Below are 16,875 nucleotides of genomic sequence, written 5' to 3'. Positions count from 1 at the left end.
TGTCTTTTGAATTTACACTTAATCCCTGTGTTCAGAAATAAACAGAAAATACACTATGATTCCCCACTCCCATATCCTTTTTCCATCAGTTCAGTTACAAAGAGCCCCAGGCTGTACTGACAGCTCTTGTATAGAAGTCTTTCTAATGACCTTTAATGATCTTTGTTGCCCTTCTCCCCTTTCTGAGATTAAAACAACAGGATAACAGTGTCCAGTGTGGGTGTATTTAATGACATCATTATATTTTCTGTTTTGTTCTTATTCCCTTCCTAGAAATGCATAATATTAGATGTGCTTATTTGCCCAATATTGATCACTGAGCAAATATTTAAAAATAATTATTTAATAAAACATCAGAAACAACTCAAAGTCCATCATTGCATATGCATAATATTGATTCTTTTCTCTCCCTCCCAATATAAAAACCTCAATTTGTGTTTACACACATATAATTTAATCTGCTTTTTATTTGTCCAGACATTCAGCATTACTAGCTCATGCTCTGCAGTCCTGCAGATAATCCTCATGCAACAATTTTCATTCTCAGTAAAATGTATGCTGTCTCCATCCACATTTCTTTCCACTAAATACCACTAATGAATCTTCAGACCTCAGCATGGATCCCAGATGACTTTCCACTTTGGCCCTCCCACAGGAACTATTTAGTGCATTCTGTTTATTCCATTCTGGTTTTTACCTTCCAACCAGTTCTTCCTCTGTGCCCAGATCTTCTTTATCTGCCATTGCTTTTTCAGTTCCTGAAGAGCCTTTTGGCAGGACACATCACTAGAAGATTTCTGAAAGCTACCTACATTTGCCAAAACTCTCCTGACCATACAACTATTGTGGCCTCAAAAAAAAACAAAGGAAGATCCTGGCTGTAACAGCTCAAATACAATGCCAGTACTATTCTTAAGTCCTTGGCACCACCATCAGAGATTGTCTGCTGCACTCCCAAAGAACTGGAGTCTGTGGAATGGTTTTAAGGGGAGTATTGTCACAAAGCTGATGGGTTAGATGGGTGTTTGAGGAGGCAGTTTTCAGATCTAGGCCTTTAACATGGCTCTTCCCATCAAGCCCCTCTCTAAATTAGAGAAATACAGATTTGATAGATGAGGAATTGGTTTTATGGTTGCGCCCAAAGGGCTGTGGTCAATGCCTCAATGCCCAAATGGAGATCAGTGAATAGTGGGACTGTGACAGTTCAGTACCTTCATCAATGACATAGACAGCGGCATCAAGTGCACCTCCAGCAAGTTTGGAGATGACACCAAGCTGAGTGGTGCAGCTGACACACCTTGAAGAATGGGATGCCATCCAGAGGGACCTGCACAGGCTCAAGAAGTGGGCTCCTGGGAACCTCATGATGTTTAACAAGGTCAGCAGAAAGCCCTGGAGTAGATGCAGAGGAGAGCCACAAAGATGAGAAGAGGGCAAAAGCACCTTTCCTATCAGGACAGTCTGAGAGAGTTCAAACTGTTCAGCCTGAAGAAGAGAAGGCTCTGCAGAAACTTCATTGCAGCCTTTCAGTACATAAGGAGAGCTTTTAAAAGACAAACGTTTTTGCAGAGCCTGTTGCAATAGGGCAAAGGCTTATGGTCTTACACTAGAAGAGGGTAAATTTAGATTAGATATAAAAAAGAAAAATTTGATTATGAGGGTGGTGAGGCACTGGCACAGGCCTTCAAGAGAGGTGGGATGATCCCTGTAAATATTCAAAGTCAGGCTGCATGGGGCTCTGAACAGCCTGAGCTAGTAAAAGAAGTCTCTGTTCATTGCAGGGGAGTTAGATTAGATGACCTTTAAAGGTCTCTTCCAATTCAAACCATTCAATGATTCTTACCAAAAGGTGCCCTCATACATACCAAGTTTTTCCCTTAAACTCCAGTTGCAAAACCTAAGAGGAGACCAACATTTAATTGCCTTCCTCTGCTGGATGCACAGGCAAATCCAGCCTTCAGGAGAAATGTGGAAACAGCTGGAATCAAGTTTTTAAAAACCATCTGTGGTTTTCATACAGACTCAAAAATCATAAGAAGGGATAGAGTGCTTTAGAAAACACACTTGATGTCAAAGCTGTCCCTTGAATTATTAATGCATAACTTTAAGTGAAGCTCACAATAAGATGAAAGTTATTAACCTAATAAGTTACATGCATTATTAATTTCTCGTATGATATGTGATTTGTGAAGTTCTAACAAAATGTGTCACAGAGGTTGTAAACATGAAAACTAGCCTGAAGCCAGAAAAGCTAAGCATATGCTAATTAGAGAACATATGAGAAATACACAGTAAGGAAAAAACTGAGAAGAGAGAGGAAGTGACAGCACTGCATATCTATGTGGCATACTAGTGTCAGTTATGAACAGGAACTAGGCTCAGGCAAGGAGGGAGAAGCAAGCACACTAAACCAAAAGAGAATGGAGGCATTCAGTGCTCTCATTATCGTAGATGAGGCTACTTTAAGACAAATCAGCCCTGAAATATAAATCAGGGAAATAGAGGAAAGTGCTCAGCTGACAGCTTATCTTGTTAGCTGAACACTGAAGCTGCAGAGGAGGAATCCATTCTTAAACATGAACTCTAAATATGAATCCTACTTTCTTAGAGCTTTGCTTTGTAACCAGTTTTAGTACTGCAATTGACTGTTTAGACACTATCCAGACAGAATAAATAAAGTGGGCATCCCCAGCAATATCAACTACTTGAGAGAGCTAACAAACACAACAGCCTTGTTCTTTACAAGTCGCAAGTCATCACAAGGATCCTAGCTTATCAAAGTCCTGAGAAAACTTTTACTTTTCTATATGTGGTTTTCTTTACAATCCTTTACATCTTTGAGAAGGGTGGTATGGCAGTCGCCTTCCTTTGGGAGGCTACAATCAACATTCCATTTAGTCAGTCACCATAAGGGATTATATAGGGCAGCTGCAGAAATACACACGTGGTTATATCAGCAGCACTAGGAGAACTGATTTCACTTTAGCATCTCACTGGTCTTCTCAAGAAAAACTGTTGTTTTGAAGACAACCATAAAACAAGTAATAGAGTGTGAACTGATCTTAGTTAATTGTCTATTTGCTAGGACAACCTAGGGAGGTTGTCCTAGCATCACTGAAGCTGAAACACAGGCTAGAAACCCATGTCAGAGGTGTGAGAGAACCGGCCTCTACATAACCAGAATAACCTCCTCTACCCACTCAGATATTGAGCTCATAGTACCTAAAACCTCCAAGTACCAAACCTCTCAGGCTCTGCTGAACTTTTAAGTCAGCAGTTAACAATATTAGAGAAGCACTTTGCTTCCCCATTTTGCTGCTCATGCAGTAATCTTGTCAGAGATAGGGAAAAATTTTGTCATCAGAGCCTGTTTCAGATTGTTGCAGTGGTTTGGCCAGTCCAGCTGCAAACATGAAAACTATTCTGCCCTCCTAGCATTTCATAGCAATGTTTTAGTCACCTCAAATGTCTTGCATTCCACAGTCAGATCCTTTCTCTGATGGAAGTTCAGAAAGCATCAGCAGACTTATCTTCACATCTGTTCAGGGCTTGAAACCCACTGCAACACTTCACAGACATAAACAAACTGGAAAAGGAACACTGGAAGGCAGCTGAGCAGCAGAATCAGAATGGTATGGACTTTACCAGCCTTCTGCAAAACCACTGGCTTCATTCCCTGTTGCTGCTGCTGCCTCATGTTGGTGAGTGCATGCAAAAGCAGATTCTCCACCCACCTCCTGCCCCAATCAGGGGAGCATCTTGCCTCTGGCTGGCATCTCACTGCATTCAGCTGGAGTGAAAAAGGGAAATCTCAAGGACAACCAATCCAGCCAGGATGTTCTGCCAAGGTCCTGTTCCTAGCTGAGGAAATAGTCCTCTCAATTTTTCTCAGCCAGAAAGAGAGAGAGAGAATGTACACACACCCCCACCCCCATTATCCTAAAGCCCGCAGGTGCCAGCAATCCAAATAAACGTGGAGCAATTAACAGAATTAACACAGCTTTAAATAGCTTGGCACACCAGATGCGGACTCCTAGCAGGGTTCTATAAAATGTAAAGTTATTACAGATAAAACCATTAATCATCTGTTCAGAGACTTGTTCTAGATGCAAAACCCATTTCACTTAAAATGGCTAATAATCAGAAAGAAAGGCACAGATTTAACAGGAATGATTATGCCATTCTCAAGCCCCATTTCCAAATGCCATTTTTCATCTCTGCCACCGTTCCCAAACCTCTGTGTTCCCTCTGCTTGCTAATGCTGATACAGTAAGAATGCTTTGCAGGCATCACTCACAATTACCTCTCAGGGTGCTGAAAATGGGACACCACCTCTAAGCCTCTTCCATTTGAGATAGAGGAGGTTAGTGACTTGCACACTACACATTGCTGCTTTCCTGGATGCAGTTGCTACTATTCAGTTGTGTGTCACCAGCCCCATGCAGCTCACAGATAACTGGTGCTCGCCCTGATGAATTAAGTCTTGAACTGCTAAGATTTATGCTTAGAAAATACGAGCATTTGAATATTCCCCACATTGTGGCAATGTGAAGTCACCAGTAGCCACCATATGCAATGTCACAATCCTCCTGATATTCCCTTAACACCTACTCAAGTAACTCCCATTTACTACATCTATGTCTAGATAGCTACAAGAAGCAGAGGTCAGGAGCTGACCCTAATTCACCTTTGAGCTCTGATGTTACCATTTCTAACACTTCCACTTATGGAACCATAGCTTAAAGAGCATTAAACCCTGTAAGTAGCAATTCAGAGCTAAAATTGCATCCTTCTACATATCTATACTAATCCCATTGATTTGCTTAGGAATCTAGATACATACACTGTTAATTCCAACTAAATGAATCCTGCCTGTGCAGCTTGCAAAAAGGATGGAGATAAAACAATCCTAAAGCACAGATATTCAGTGCAACAGTAGACCAAAGCCAGAGAGCAGCAATGACAAAGAACTAGAACAGAGAGCATATCAGAGAGTATACAAAACCTGCTTGTATTATACCAAGCCTGCTGCCTTTTCCATGCAGTTCAAATAACAAATGCTGCCCATTAACTGCCTGCCCACTCCTGTGCTCCTCACACTCGACAGCTGGCTCACTGCTACAGAGGAGTGGCAGACCTGGGCGGAGTTGTTCAGCCCACTCACTCAACATTCAAACTTCATCATCTTTTCCTGCCTCCCTTGCTGGCACAGCTGAGCAGCCTGGATTTTTGTGGTGGGTAACAGCAGCTCAGTCATTCCCCATTGCCCACAATACAAATAGCAATACTCCAACTTTCAGGGTGAGTTTGCTGCTCCCAAAGAGGGGACACTTGTCAAGTAGCTGAAAATGCCTGTTTGATACACATGTGTATATAAAACAGAAGAGTCTTTCAACTTCTCTCATGAAATTTTATCTTTATTGGCATATGGCTGTCCTGACTCTCCAAAACTACTCCCATTTGTATTTCTGTCTGATAGGATAAGGATGGATCCTTAGTCATCTCTTAAATGCAACATAACGAGCAAGAAATAAAAACATATCTCCTATTTATTTTCAGTATTCATCCAAACCAAGAGTTTACTGATCTCAGTGAATGACAAAGCCAGGTAAAGCAAAAGAGGCTCATTTACTTTCAGTCCAAGATGAGCACATCAGACTTTGGACAGCTAAGTTAAGATCACAGCATCCATTAGGATGGGACCACGTTTGGCTAACAGCATTTGAAAAAGACAGCCAGAAATCCTTATCAGAGTAATCACCAGAGTATCATCACTGCTCTGCTGACGACTTTGGACTCAGCTACGTTTGTCCATCAATATATCCTTCATTTGCTCACCCTTCAATGGGTAGAGATTAGACCACAAATTTTGTTAAGGATGTTTTAATATTGAATAGTTACCAACTAACTTTATTATATGCACCAAACACAGGCTATATTCCTCCAATCCCCATTACATTTTCTGAATTTGTTGATATAAATACAGTTCTACACCTGTAAACACTCATTTTCTGAACCACAGCACATGGCACACCCCTTGCAGCCACAGAAGCTCAGCAGGAGTTAGGTTCATTATGCAGCAAAGAAAGCCTGATCCTGAAGATCCTACTGCAAAGCAAGCACAGACGGCCACAACACCAAGAGTGAGAGTCACATGCAGACTGCTCAGTCAGGATTCAGTGGAGTGCTCCCCTACTGGTGTGACACCACTACACTGCCCAGTGGTGACACCAACCTCTGCTAGTTTCCTCCCTAGGCACCTGTTCCAGTGGCAGCTGAAGACAGGTGAACACAGTTAGACCCCACTTTGCTTTAGTTCCATAGATTCTCTTTAGCTTGCAAGTACATAGTTCAAACAGCCCTGCAAAAAGAAACCTCTTACACCTCATGCATAGAAAGATCCAGTTTCTATGTTTGCTCATCAATGCTTACTTTGGAAGGTATGCTCAACCTACATACATATTATATTATTCAAACTTTGGCTATTAATTACTTTAGTAAAATTTCTAACAGCGCAGTAAGTTTAGGAGTGGCAGTTTCGATGCCACTGAACTGTTGACATGTGAATTATCCTTGAAATTAATCCTCAAAAAAATGTGTGCTCAGGCTGACCTAGAATGCCTACAAGATGCTGTTTGCTGACTGATAGGAGCTCCAGAGAAAAAAATACTACAATGTAATAAATGTGACCTTAACAAGAACCTATATTACTTTAATTTGCAAAGAGAACTATAAAACCAACAAACAAACAAAGTTTTTACTTTAGATTCATTACGGCTGTAGGACTCTACAGCTTTGCTACATGAATTGCATTAAAGAAAGAATTTTAGAAGCCTAGAGCTTTTTTCAGTACATGGTTTATAAAATAACATCTCCTCCATCTTTTGTCCCAAAGCTAAAAACTCAACTCCTGTCTTTGGACTTCCCATGTTTTACTAATTGAAAAATTATTCTAGCACTTCATTTTCCTACTCCATTCACTAAAGATTAATTTCATTAAGCCATTTAAAATTGTTTTCCTCCTTAAATGGAATAATTTTCATGGATCTATGAGATAATGAGTAAACTTTCTACAGTCATGAGTACATTACTTTTCCACTTTTCTATGTATCTAGAAACATTTGATGAAAGAGATTGATCAATAACTGGGCTTAGCTGATGTTATTTTGCAACAAACACTCATTTGATATAATTATGCCAGCAAAGTTGTTGTTGTGGATGCACATGAGCCAAGGTAACCAAGTTCTTTCAGTGTCATGCATGAAGCAAGTCAAAAACAGTATCAGAGACCTCACTTTGGTAGAGTAGGCAAGAGCTAAGCTGCATAAGAAACAGGGGATTTGAATAACCCCTTAGCTAAAGCAAAGCTGCAGCTAATACAGAAATATCAAATGCAAACCAGCCCAGGACCTAAGCTTATCAGTCTTACCCAATGAAAAGACACTAGCGTATTTCCCTCCCCATCTATTGGTCTACTCAGAATTCTCTCAGCATCTTGCCTCCTATTGCATTGCTCTCAGTTTCCAAATGCCTCCATTCCCACCTCAAAATTAAATCTTTCCAGAAATAATTGGGGATTCTTTCTTATTAGCTTAAGAATGTCATCAGCAGCCACTCAAAATGCTGGCCTGCATCTCCAGTGTTTTGTGTTGCTACAACAGTGGTACTTGAAAACCTGATGAAGGCTTTGTGTTGGATGCTCTGCAGATGCACAGAGAAAATGACTGACATTCCTGACTCCCAAGATACACACTGTACAGCTGCAACACGATACTGATCCCCCACAGCAGCAGCAATGCAATTGGAAGTTTGAGAGTGAGAGGCAACCAGCAACTTTAGAGACCTCCAGATCTGGAATCTTAGGAATCAGGGTCATAATCATCATCCAGTCTATTTTGAAGGCTCTGGCAGAGAGTATTAGTGAGACCAAGACAAGAAGTAATATTTTGAGGAGTGGAATAATATTCAACCTTTGGTTGTGCTTTGTCTGCTCCTACATAGTGCCATTTGCCTCTCCCTTTCTTTTTCAAATGTTAAATTTATTAAATACAGATAGAAAGTAGGCAGGCCCAAACACAGTAAGATAGCTGAAGTAGCAGTATTGGATTAACTTATGTGGGCAATTAGTACCATTCATGTAGTAACTTCCTCCACTGTACCTCAGTGCAATCCCCACACTGTTGATTCCTCATTCTCCTCTTATGCATTCCTGGAATTCTGTCACTTGTGGAAGAGAATCTTGAGCACCCAAAAGCTTTTAGGCTTAGGGAGGGGCTTTTACAACTACAACTTTGTCTGTCTGCCAGTTTTCCTCTGCCTCCAGTTTTAGGCTGCCTTCCCTCTGCACCTTCAGTCTTCTCCCAAGTGTGACACTGCAGTCAGAAAAACTCATCCCCAAACAGAAACCACATCATCACTACACATCAAATAGTCCTGAAAAAGATGTGGCTTGCAGATAGCATCTGAGATTTACATACAGCAACTGGGCACACTCATGGACCATTTTGAAATCTGGCTCCTAGAAGTTAAATTGCAGACAGAAATTATCTAAGCTTTCACAGCTTTCTCCCATCACAGACAGATGGTGCCTGACCCCGGTAATAATTTCTGCCATATTCCACCCATATGCAAGCCTCAGTGCTTCCATCAAGCTGTTACTACCAATCAACATTTTTCAGAATTGAGATTTTAATAAAGCACTGATAGAAAAATGTGAAGATTTCATAAATTCTCTCATGAATATCCATTCTATAGGGACCACCTTAGGCTCCTCTAAAGCATCTCCATCTGTACCATTTAAGTCCTGCTCCAAGTAAATCAAATCTCAGTGTCTGGCTCCCTAACCCCAGGAAATATTCTGATTCTCTGCCTTCCCTAGCAACTGGATATTGAAATACCAATTTCCCCTCTCTGCCCACACAGCTAAATTCCTACCCTGCCACTTTCCATCTCCATCCTTGATTACTAAAAATTCTTCCCTAAAGCCCCTGATTACACACAAAACACAGCTGTTTCTTGTTACCTTTCTTGTCCTAACCCTTTCTGGCCATGCAAGTTCCATTCAACCCATCATTGTAGTCTCTTCCCTTTCCACCTTCAGTCAGCGCTTCTCCCTTTTAAAAATATCACTATCTGTTAAAGCACTGTTACACCTTCCTTCCTTGACACCCATTAAAATTACTTCTGCTCAATTGTCTCAAGATGTGTTCCTGTATCTTCTCCTATCCCATCTCTGTTTCATCCATGATGGGAAATACGCCAGCTTCCAAGATTTTTTCTAGAACGAATCATCTTAAGAATGAAGGTCCAAAAAACCTTAGATTCTATGCAACTATATTCAATGCAAAAAAAACTTAGATTCCATGCAATGTCTGTACTTCATGTATGTGCACTACCCTATTTGCATACCCTGTATGACTATTTTCCAGTCTCCTTGCCTCATTACAATGTCAGGTATACTGCAACACTGCCAGGATGGCTGTGGAGAAGTGCAAAACAAACATGGTTCACCACACATAGGGAACTCTTTCACTCTGATAAAAATAGAGGAAAAATCCCAACCTGAACTACACATTAAATACTTGTATGTATGATTTAGGTATATTACTGCTACCAACTTAGTGGAATCTGTTCAGTCAAAACCTATAGCCCCAAAGGAAAGAAGATACATGAGGGGTTCTATTCTATGGTAAAAGGAGGTACCATTAGGTCAGAAATTGTCTGACCTAAAGAAAACATTATCTAGATAATCAGGTATTCAGATTACTTTTAAGAAATATTATATAGATACTACAGCAGAGGAGCCCCAAGACTCTTAGTTCCTTGCCAGGAACACATTCTTAGACACTACATTTCCCTCTAGCCAAGGCTTACACTTGGCTCACATGAAGTACCTACCCTGCCAGAGCTGCCCCTCCTCCTGGCACCAGCCTGGGCTGAGTGGGGAAGTCCCTTCCTGCTGCAAAGGGGCAGAGGAGGTCACCAGGCACTCTGCCCCCTGCCACTTCAGCACCTGCATGTCCTCTCAGAGGAAGTGGGAAGGCAACAAACCACTCAAGGAGCCCTCTTAGCCCCATCAGTGTACTCTCAGACTGATACAGTCTAGAGGAAATACAAGAGCTTACAGAGGAAAGGCTGAAAGTTTCACCTCAAATTTTGCAAAAATCCATTTACCTTCTTAGGAAAGTAACACATGCCCAGAGCCAGTCTTGAATGAATGCAGAGACCATTCTGCTGTTAAACCTTCAAGAGAACGGCACAGGGCTTAGCAGGACATTCTCCACCACTAAAAACAGCAATCCACTCAGGGGTGTGTTATGTCTCTGGTATCAGCAATTACTTAGCTAGGACTTAACTATGAAAGAAGAGCGTTGCTCTACTAGAAGACATAAACTCAAAGGAACAATATTTTGTAATAGTCTACCCTACCGCTTCAACTAATTTTCTTAGTTTAGGAAATTTTTGTTAAAAATCCAAGCTCCTCCAGTACTGGGTAATGAGAGACTGAGCATCCTTTTTAGCTATGGAGAAAAGAAACGTAAGTTTGAACCACAAGCTATGAGGATAGATTTATGAAATATGCTGACAAATGTTATTGCAGGGGTTCCATACCCTGGTCTCCTATCGCAAAAGTTTCATACCTTCTTAGTGTTTCTCACGGACAGCTCCTCAGAGCACTGACTCTCTCTTCTTCTCAAAGTGGCCAACTGACTTCAGTTCCCTTCTCAACCAGCCAACCCACTCTTTTATAGCACTCTGCTTCTCATTGGCTACAGCTGTGGCCTGTTAAAGCCAGGCCTGTTCCTAATCTTTGTTAAGTGGCCCAGCTGCAACTCCTTAAGAGTAAGATTACTTTCTACATTATCTTTATTTTCTTATATTCTATCCCCCTACAGACAAGCTACACAGAAAGCCAAGTAAAGTTCCCCATAGCCAGTTCTGGGACCAGACAATCATAAGCACACAAGCACTGCACTAACCCAGTTCTGCTCCTCCAGGATCAAAGCTCATTGGAAGCATTACTGAACCACTACTATAAGTGGGTTGCTTTTAAGCAGACTATAGCTCTAAAGCAACCATCAAGTCAAGACATCTGTTCATACACATCTCCTGTCATTGCCTAGTCAAGTGAAGATTACAAAGCACATTTTGATTATCTGTTTTCTTCCTCTCATGCTTAAGCGGTTCCCTGGGTTTTCCTTCTCACAGAACATTATGAGCCTGAGATGACTATGTTGGCGGCTCTTAGCACATTGTGCAAGCTAACAGAATACAAATGATTATATAAATAATAAAGCTGCTGAAGATTTTCTTGTCACTGCTTTTTTGCTCCATTGGCTTGACTTAAAGCATACATAAAAATGGCCTCTGCTAAGTGTTATGTTCATAGCATCCATAAATAAAATTTAGATCCTGATTTAAAGAGACACTAAGAGGCTGTATCTCCTCCTGATTTCAATCAAACTGGGATGCTCAGTGCCCAGGAAAATCAGACTCAAGGCTCTATAAATGTAACCAGAAGGATTTGATCTCTGTATGGCAGTTTGTATTCAATCAGCAAAGTTTCATTTCCTATATAAGATGCTCACAAAGTCTTCTCTAGCATATGTATACCCCTTTCATCCAGAGGTCAGGCAGGAGAGCAGCTTCAGACCCTAACAACTCTTCCTTACCAGAGGAGAGGAACATAACACATAACATACAAACCCTGATACCATGAGTTGAGCATCAGTAGGATGATGGCTTGTCAAGGCAATTACAGCCACAGAACAACATCTAGCTCAGCACTGCTGCTTCCATGACTCCTATGTAAGCTTTTTATAACACTTTGTGGAGACATCAATATCCGTATCCCCATTAATCACAGTGATAATCACAAATTGCATTAGAAGAGAGAAGAAAGAAGACAAAAGGTGACTACAAGCCAGCATCAAAACTACACTGTACCAAGTTTGGGATTTGGACAGAACTTACCTTTTGTTTTGTCTAAAGTTTTTTTTATCAAGGATCACTTTTATGGTTCCTGCTGCTATCCAGGCAGTCCAATCTCTATTACCCATGTTTGAATTTTCTCAATGCCATGTGGAAAGTGCAGCCAGCCAAAGAATGACAACAGAGTTTTCAGAACCAGCTAGCTCTTTCTGACCAATGCAGCCACTCAAGTGCACCAACTTAGCAACCCAGTTTAAGGACCTAAAGATCACAGCTGTCTGTCTCAAATACTGTTAAGGCCACAGAATGACTTTGCCATGAGATGAGCACAGAATGGAGTGACAGGATAGTGCTAACTCCAGGCAGAGGTAAGATCTGGTCAGCACATCCTGGGTAATGCATCCAGACAAAACTTCCCACTGTGGAAAATTTTGTATATCGCTGGTCAAACAAAGATCCCAAAGATCCCAAGTTATGGGACAAATGGCATCTATGACCACTGAGGGACCCCACCTCCCAATCCCTTTCTCAAATATGCCTCCAGGGATACCGGGAACTTGGACTGTAAATAAAGCCACCACGACCAGGAACTTAAGATAGAGGTGATTCTATTGTCCAATTGTTATTTCAAGCCTAGGGGGATGTAAACAAAGCTGTGAGAGCAGAATGTGTAACTTATAATGGACATAAAGAATGTAGAAATTATGGGCCATAAGGGAAGCAACTATGCTGAATCAGCTTGGACTGGGTAAAAGGTAATTCCGTCAGGGGGAGATTCTGACTGCTGACTCGCAACCCACCAACTCAAGAAACCCACCAACTGCAAAAAACAGAAAGACTGGGCATGGGACTAATTAACATTGGAAGCAAGGGAATTATTTAACCAATAGAATGAAAGATGTGTGTAACCAATGAGCATTAACTCCTTTGTTTGAAAACATATATAAACAGTGAAAAGTTTTGAGTGACCTCAGGCCCCCCACCACTGAGAAGCCTAGGGTGAAGAAGGACCAATGGGACACCACTATGACATGGGTGGTGACTATCTTCTGTTTAGTCTGTCTCTCTTTTTCTCTCTTTTCTACTTCTTTTTATCTCTCTACCTCACATTTCACTGTTCAATAAAATCCATACTATTGACTTCAGCATATGGTTTTGTTTGCACTTTAATTCAGGAAAAGGCATCTCTCAATAATGATGATATAACACACGGTACACTTCATGTCCACATGACATGCGATTGGCACACCTCCCTGACACACCCTCATGCTGCATTCTCCTTGCAAAATTTACACTTTTTATGCTACCTTCTACTTTCATTTTTCCGTTTTATTCTATTGCTGTATCTTCGCAGAAAATTCAGATCTAACTATGCTCCCAGGTGAAATCCAGGATCTTAAAAAGTATTCTAAATAAGCTTCTGATTATGATTTTTTCATCTCAAAATGCCACTTAGTAATCAAAGGCCATTTGTCTTTTTATGATGGCTATTGCCATCATAAATGGTGCCTAGAAGATAGTAATGCTTTCTTCTGAAGTTCTAACAGCTTAGAGAAGAAACCTCTTCTACTACCATGAGTATTTTTTCTATTATCCAAGCACTAGAAGTATGATTTTTCCCTTAAGTTCATGAGATTTCCAGCCTTCTGACCAACTGAATGACAAGTTTATCTTTACAGAGCTGTTGCAGTTATCAGTATAAAATTAGGCATCAGGGAAAGAATTAATTGTGTAAGGCAGAAAAGAGTGGTGACTTTAGCAAATCAAAAGCACAGAGACAAGAATTAATTTCAAATAGTTACCTCTTTGAGGCAGCCCATGAAGTTATTGCTTACTGGAGACCCAGGTAAATCAGCAGTACTGGGGCTCCCTCCCACGTAAAAGAAGTCATCTGAGCCCAGCATGGTGTAGTCCTCCTGTGTGTAGCCCGTGGTGGTAAGGATGCCATCCACAGAGATTGTCACCTGTTTGAGGGACACAATGGACAAAGAAAATCCCAGCAATGACCTTACAATCCAGAACAGAACAACTTACCTCCCCTATAATTTTATGCCAGTTTTAGTAAGGATTTTGTTGAGATTTGGTATGCTTTTTTTTTTTAGTTAAGTTGAGCTCTATTTTCTGGTCTGATTTTCCCACAGAGAAATGCTTCAGCATCTGCTTCTTCCCTTTCTGGTGCATCAGCACTCTCAGGCTTACCCAGCAGCCTATCCATCCAGATGCTTTCCATCTATTCAGGCCAGAAAATATAACTGTCCTTGAAAGACATTTCTCATATTAGCTGATTTTATGATTAATTAGAATTTATTTTAATGATTACAGTTAGTTATGGTTGTTAGTAAAAAAAAAAAACACTAATGAAGACGAGGTTGGTATTTTTTATTTTTTAAGTTTCTTTTGCTCACGGCACACAGACAGTCATGCATTCAGGGATAGGGGAAGAGGGAACTCACTTTCAATACATTATGGATGTGCATGCCATGTACCTGGAGAGACACACACCCACCACAAACAAACAAAAAAAAACAGAAAGAAAAAAAAACTAAGAAAACTATTTTCAAATTAACCCATAACCAAAATATAAGCAGAAAATAAATCAAAATAAAATAAATCAATCGCACACCAACAAATGTAATAGAAGTGGATATGAGAAAGAAAGCAAGAAAGAGCTACAAAGCGTGCACACACTGCACTTTGACCTGTCATGCCAATATATCTGAGATCCAGAAAGACGACAGGAAAAAAGCAAAATAGAGAGAGAGAGAAGGAGAAGAAAAAGGGAGAAATGACCATTTCACACTCGCATGCAATCAAAAATAAAAATACCAAACAAATTCCATAATAACAAAAAAACTCAAAATTAAACAGAAATGTCCCCAAAATCTCTAACCACAAACACATGGAGGGTGAAGGGTGACAGAAGGAAAGGGTGGGAGAGGAGGAAGTGAATTTGATGTGTTTTGCTTGATGTTGTTAGTGGTTGCAAGGGAAGATGGAGGAAAATAGATCGAGGCCAGGAGGAGACGGGCGAGTCACCAGACGTGGACATGCCATGCAGAGTGTGTACTGAAACAAACAACCGGCTGAGCTCCTGTTGGCCACGCAGGTAGAGGTCAGAGAGAGAGAGAGAAAGTGAGAGAGAGAGCAAGAGGGAGAAGGAGGAGAAAAAGCAGAGGGAGGGAAGTGGGGGAAAATCATGAGAAAGAGGAAAACTCTGGCCAGTTTGCCCATAATAGCCATTGTCAGAACAAAAGGGTGAGAGAAAAAGAGAGCCTTCACCACCATGGACTAGAGGCCCTGCAATGGTTCTGATCTAGAAACCTTCAGAGTAAAAAAACCATACTAAACTAAAAGCCAAGAAAAAAAGCCAAATGAAAAAAAAGCAAAAGAAAGAAATCTGAAGTCAAAAACAAGGGACAAAAAAACCCAACAATTTATCACCAAAAAGAAAAAGAACTGAAGACAGAGGTGAAGAAAGCAATGAAAGAAATTTCCAAACCCTACTTCCAGAAGAGCTGTGTTAGTTGCTTTTGATGCTCATTTTTCTATTCAAAAAGAAGAAATGAAAGAAAAAAAAAAAAAAGAAGGGGGAAAACAATGTGTTTTCAATGAAATTAGAATAAAATTAAAGGAAGCAGTAAGTATAAAGGAAGGGGGGAAAGAGCAGGTAGGGGGAGGAAAAGGCAGGTAACACACGGCAAACCCAAAAAAAGAGACAATAAGAATGATATCTACCAGACAATGTAGTTTGTTTACCATAGCGTGTCCAATGCCTGAGTGCTTTGCGGAAAAGGGGGAAGAAAGGAAATTAAAAAATCGTGAACAGAACGATTGTTAATTAAAATAACTAAAAGCAAAGATGAGTCGTTAGGGTGTTAGTACATTAGTTGGTTAGTAAAAATGACACATTGCATGAATGATCTAGTGTTAGTTTTTCAAAAAAAGGCGTGGGGCACCTGAGACACACAAAGTGAGGAAGAGGACAATGTGACCAGGACTCTACGGGGAACCATGCCTTTTAGACTGTAAAGAAACAGAGGGCCACCTACTCTTCCCACCCTGGTATTAGTCATTAACCTCAACCCTCACACACATTATCCAGACCTGAAGCAAAGTTAAAACAGTGCAATACTTACTCTTCAAATGCTCATCAAGGTGCTTCCCTCAAACAAGAACTTATGCTCAGAGATATACACACAGAATACACAGTTTGCCCCTTCAGCACAAACCCAGCCATGACTCCCTTCTTCCACCCACCACCACACCAGCTCCTCTTCCAACCTTCACTACCCTCAAGTGCTGCAGAATATCACAAGGCCAGTATTTCCTTTGGCTGGAGGATACAGCTGAAGATGAGTCCAAGACTCTGTGTCTTCCTTCCAAGTTTCCCAGTCTGCAGGTTTCTTTACAGCTGAGTTTGTGACTTTCAGGAGAAGAACATAACAGTGCCTGTGCTTGGCTGTTTGCCTGTAGCTCACTTCTGTCATCCAAGACACAGGAATTGAACCTCTCCTACTGTAGGAAGAAACGTGTCAAGAAATTGTGTAGAAAGAATTGTGTCCCTTGTGTGCAGGTTGAAGACTGAATATTGACAGGACTTAGCATCCCTCCTGTTTCACTGCATCTCTATTACACAGGAGCTAGGAGAATTTACCTGTCAGTTTGGTTCAGCAGAACTTTTTTAACCTGTCCCAAGCATGCAGATGTCAACTGTTAGAACCTACCCTTTGCTTTGTGTTTTAGCAGTTAAGGAGCTAAAGATCTTCACAGTAGATTTTGCACTGTGACTAGCTTTAGTGTTTATAGGGAAGGGAAGCCTATGCAGACTCCAAGTCCCTGTGATTGAAGTTGGCAAGAATTATCCTAAATTGCACAAGCAAGATCTACACTGTCTCATGTAAAAACTGTCTGCTTGCAGGCTTCAGAGTTGTGCACTGTCTAAGG

General features: G+C 40.9%; 1 protein-coding gene across 1 annotated transcript in view; it reads right to left on the bottom strand.

Moving 5' to 3' along the window:
• Positions 1-16,875, bottom strand: part of NRXN3 (neurexin 3) — a 703,958-nt gene that overhangs the window by 683,190 nt on the left and 3,893 nt on the right. The window contains exon 2 of the mRNA XM_059474030.1: positions 13,734-13,895. Within this exon, the coding sequence (XP_059330013.1) occupies positions 13,734-13,895 (162 nt within the window). The remainder of the gene's footprint in view (positions 1-13,733; positions 13,896-16,875) is intronic.

The sequence above is a fragment of the Ammospiza nelsoni genome, chromosome 6, assembly GCF_027579445.1.
Source record: "Ammospiza nelsoni isolate bAmmNel1 chromosome 6, bAmmNel1.pri, whole genome shotgun sequence".
NCBI classification, from domain to species: Eukaryota; Metazoa; Chordata; class Aves; order Passeriformes; family Passerellidae; genus Ammospiza; species Ammospiza nelsoni.
The sequence above is the reverse complement of the archived record's forward strand: the minus strand, read 5'-3'. Positions and strand labels throughout refer to the sequence as shown.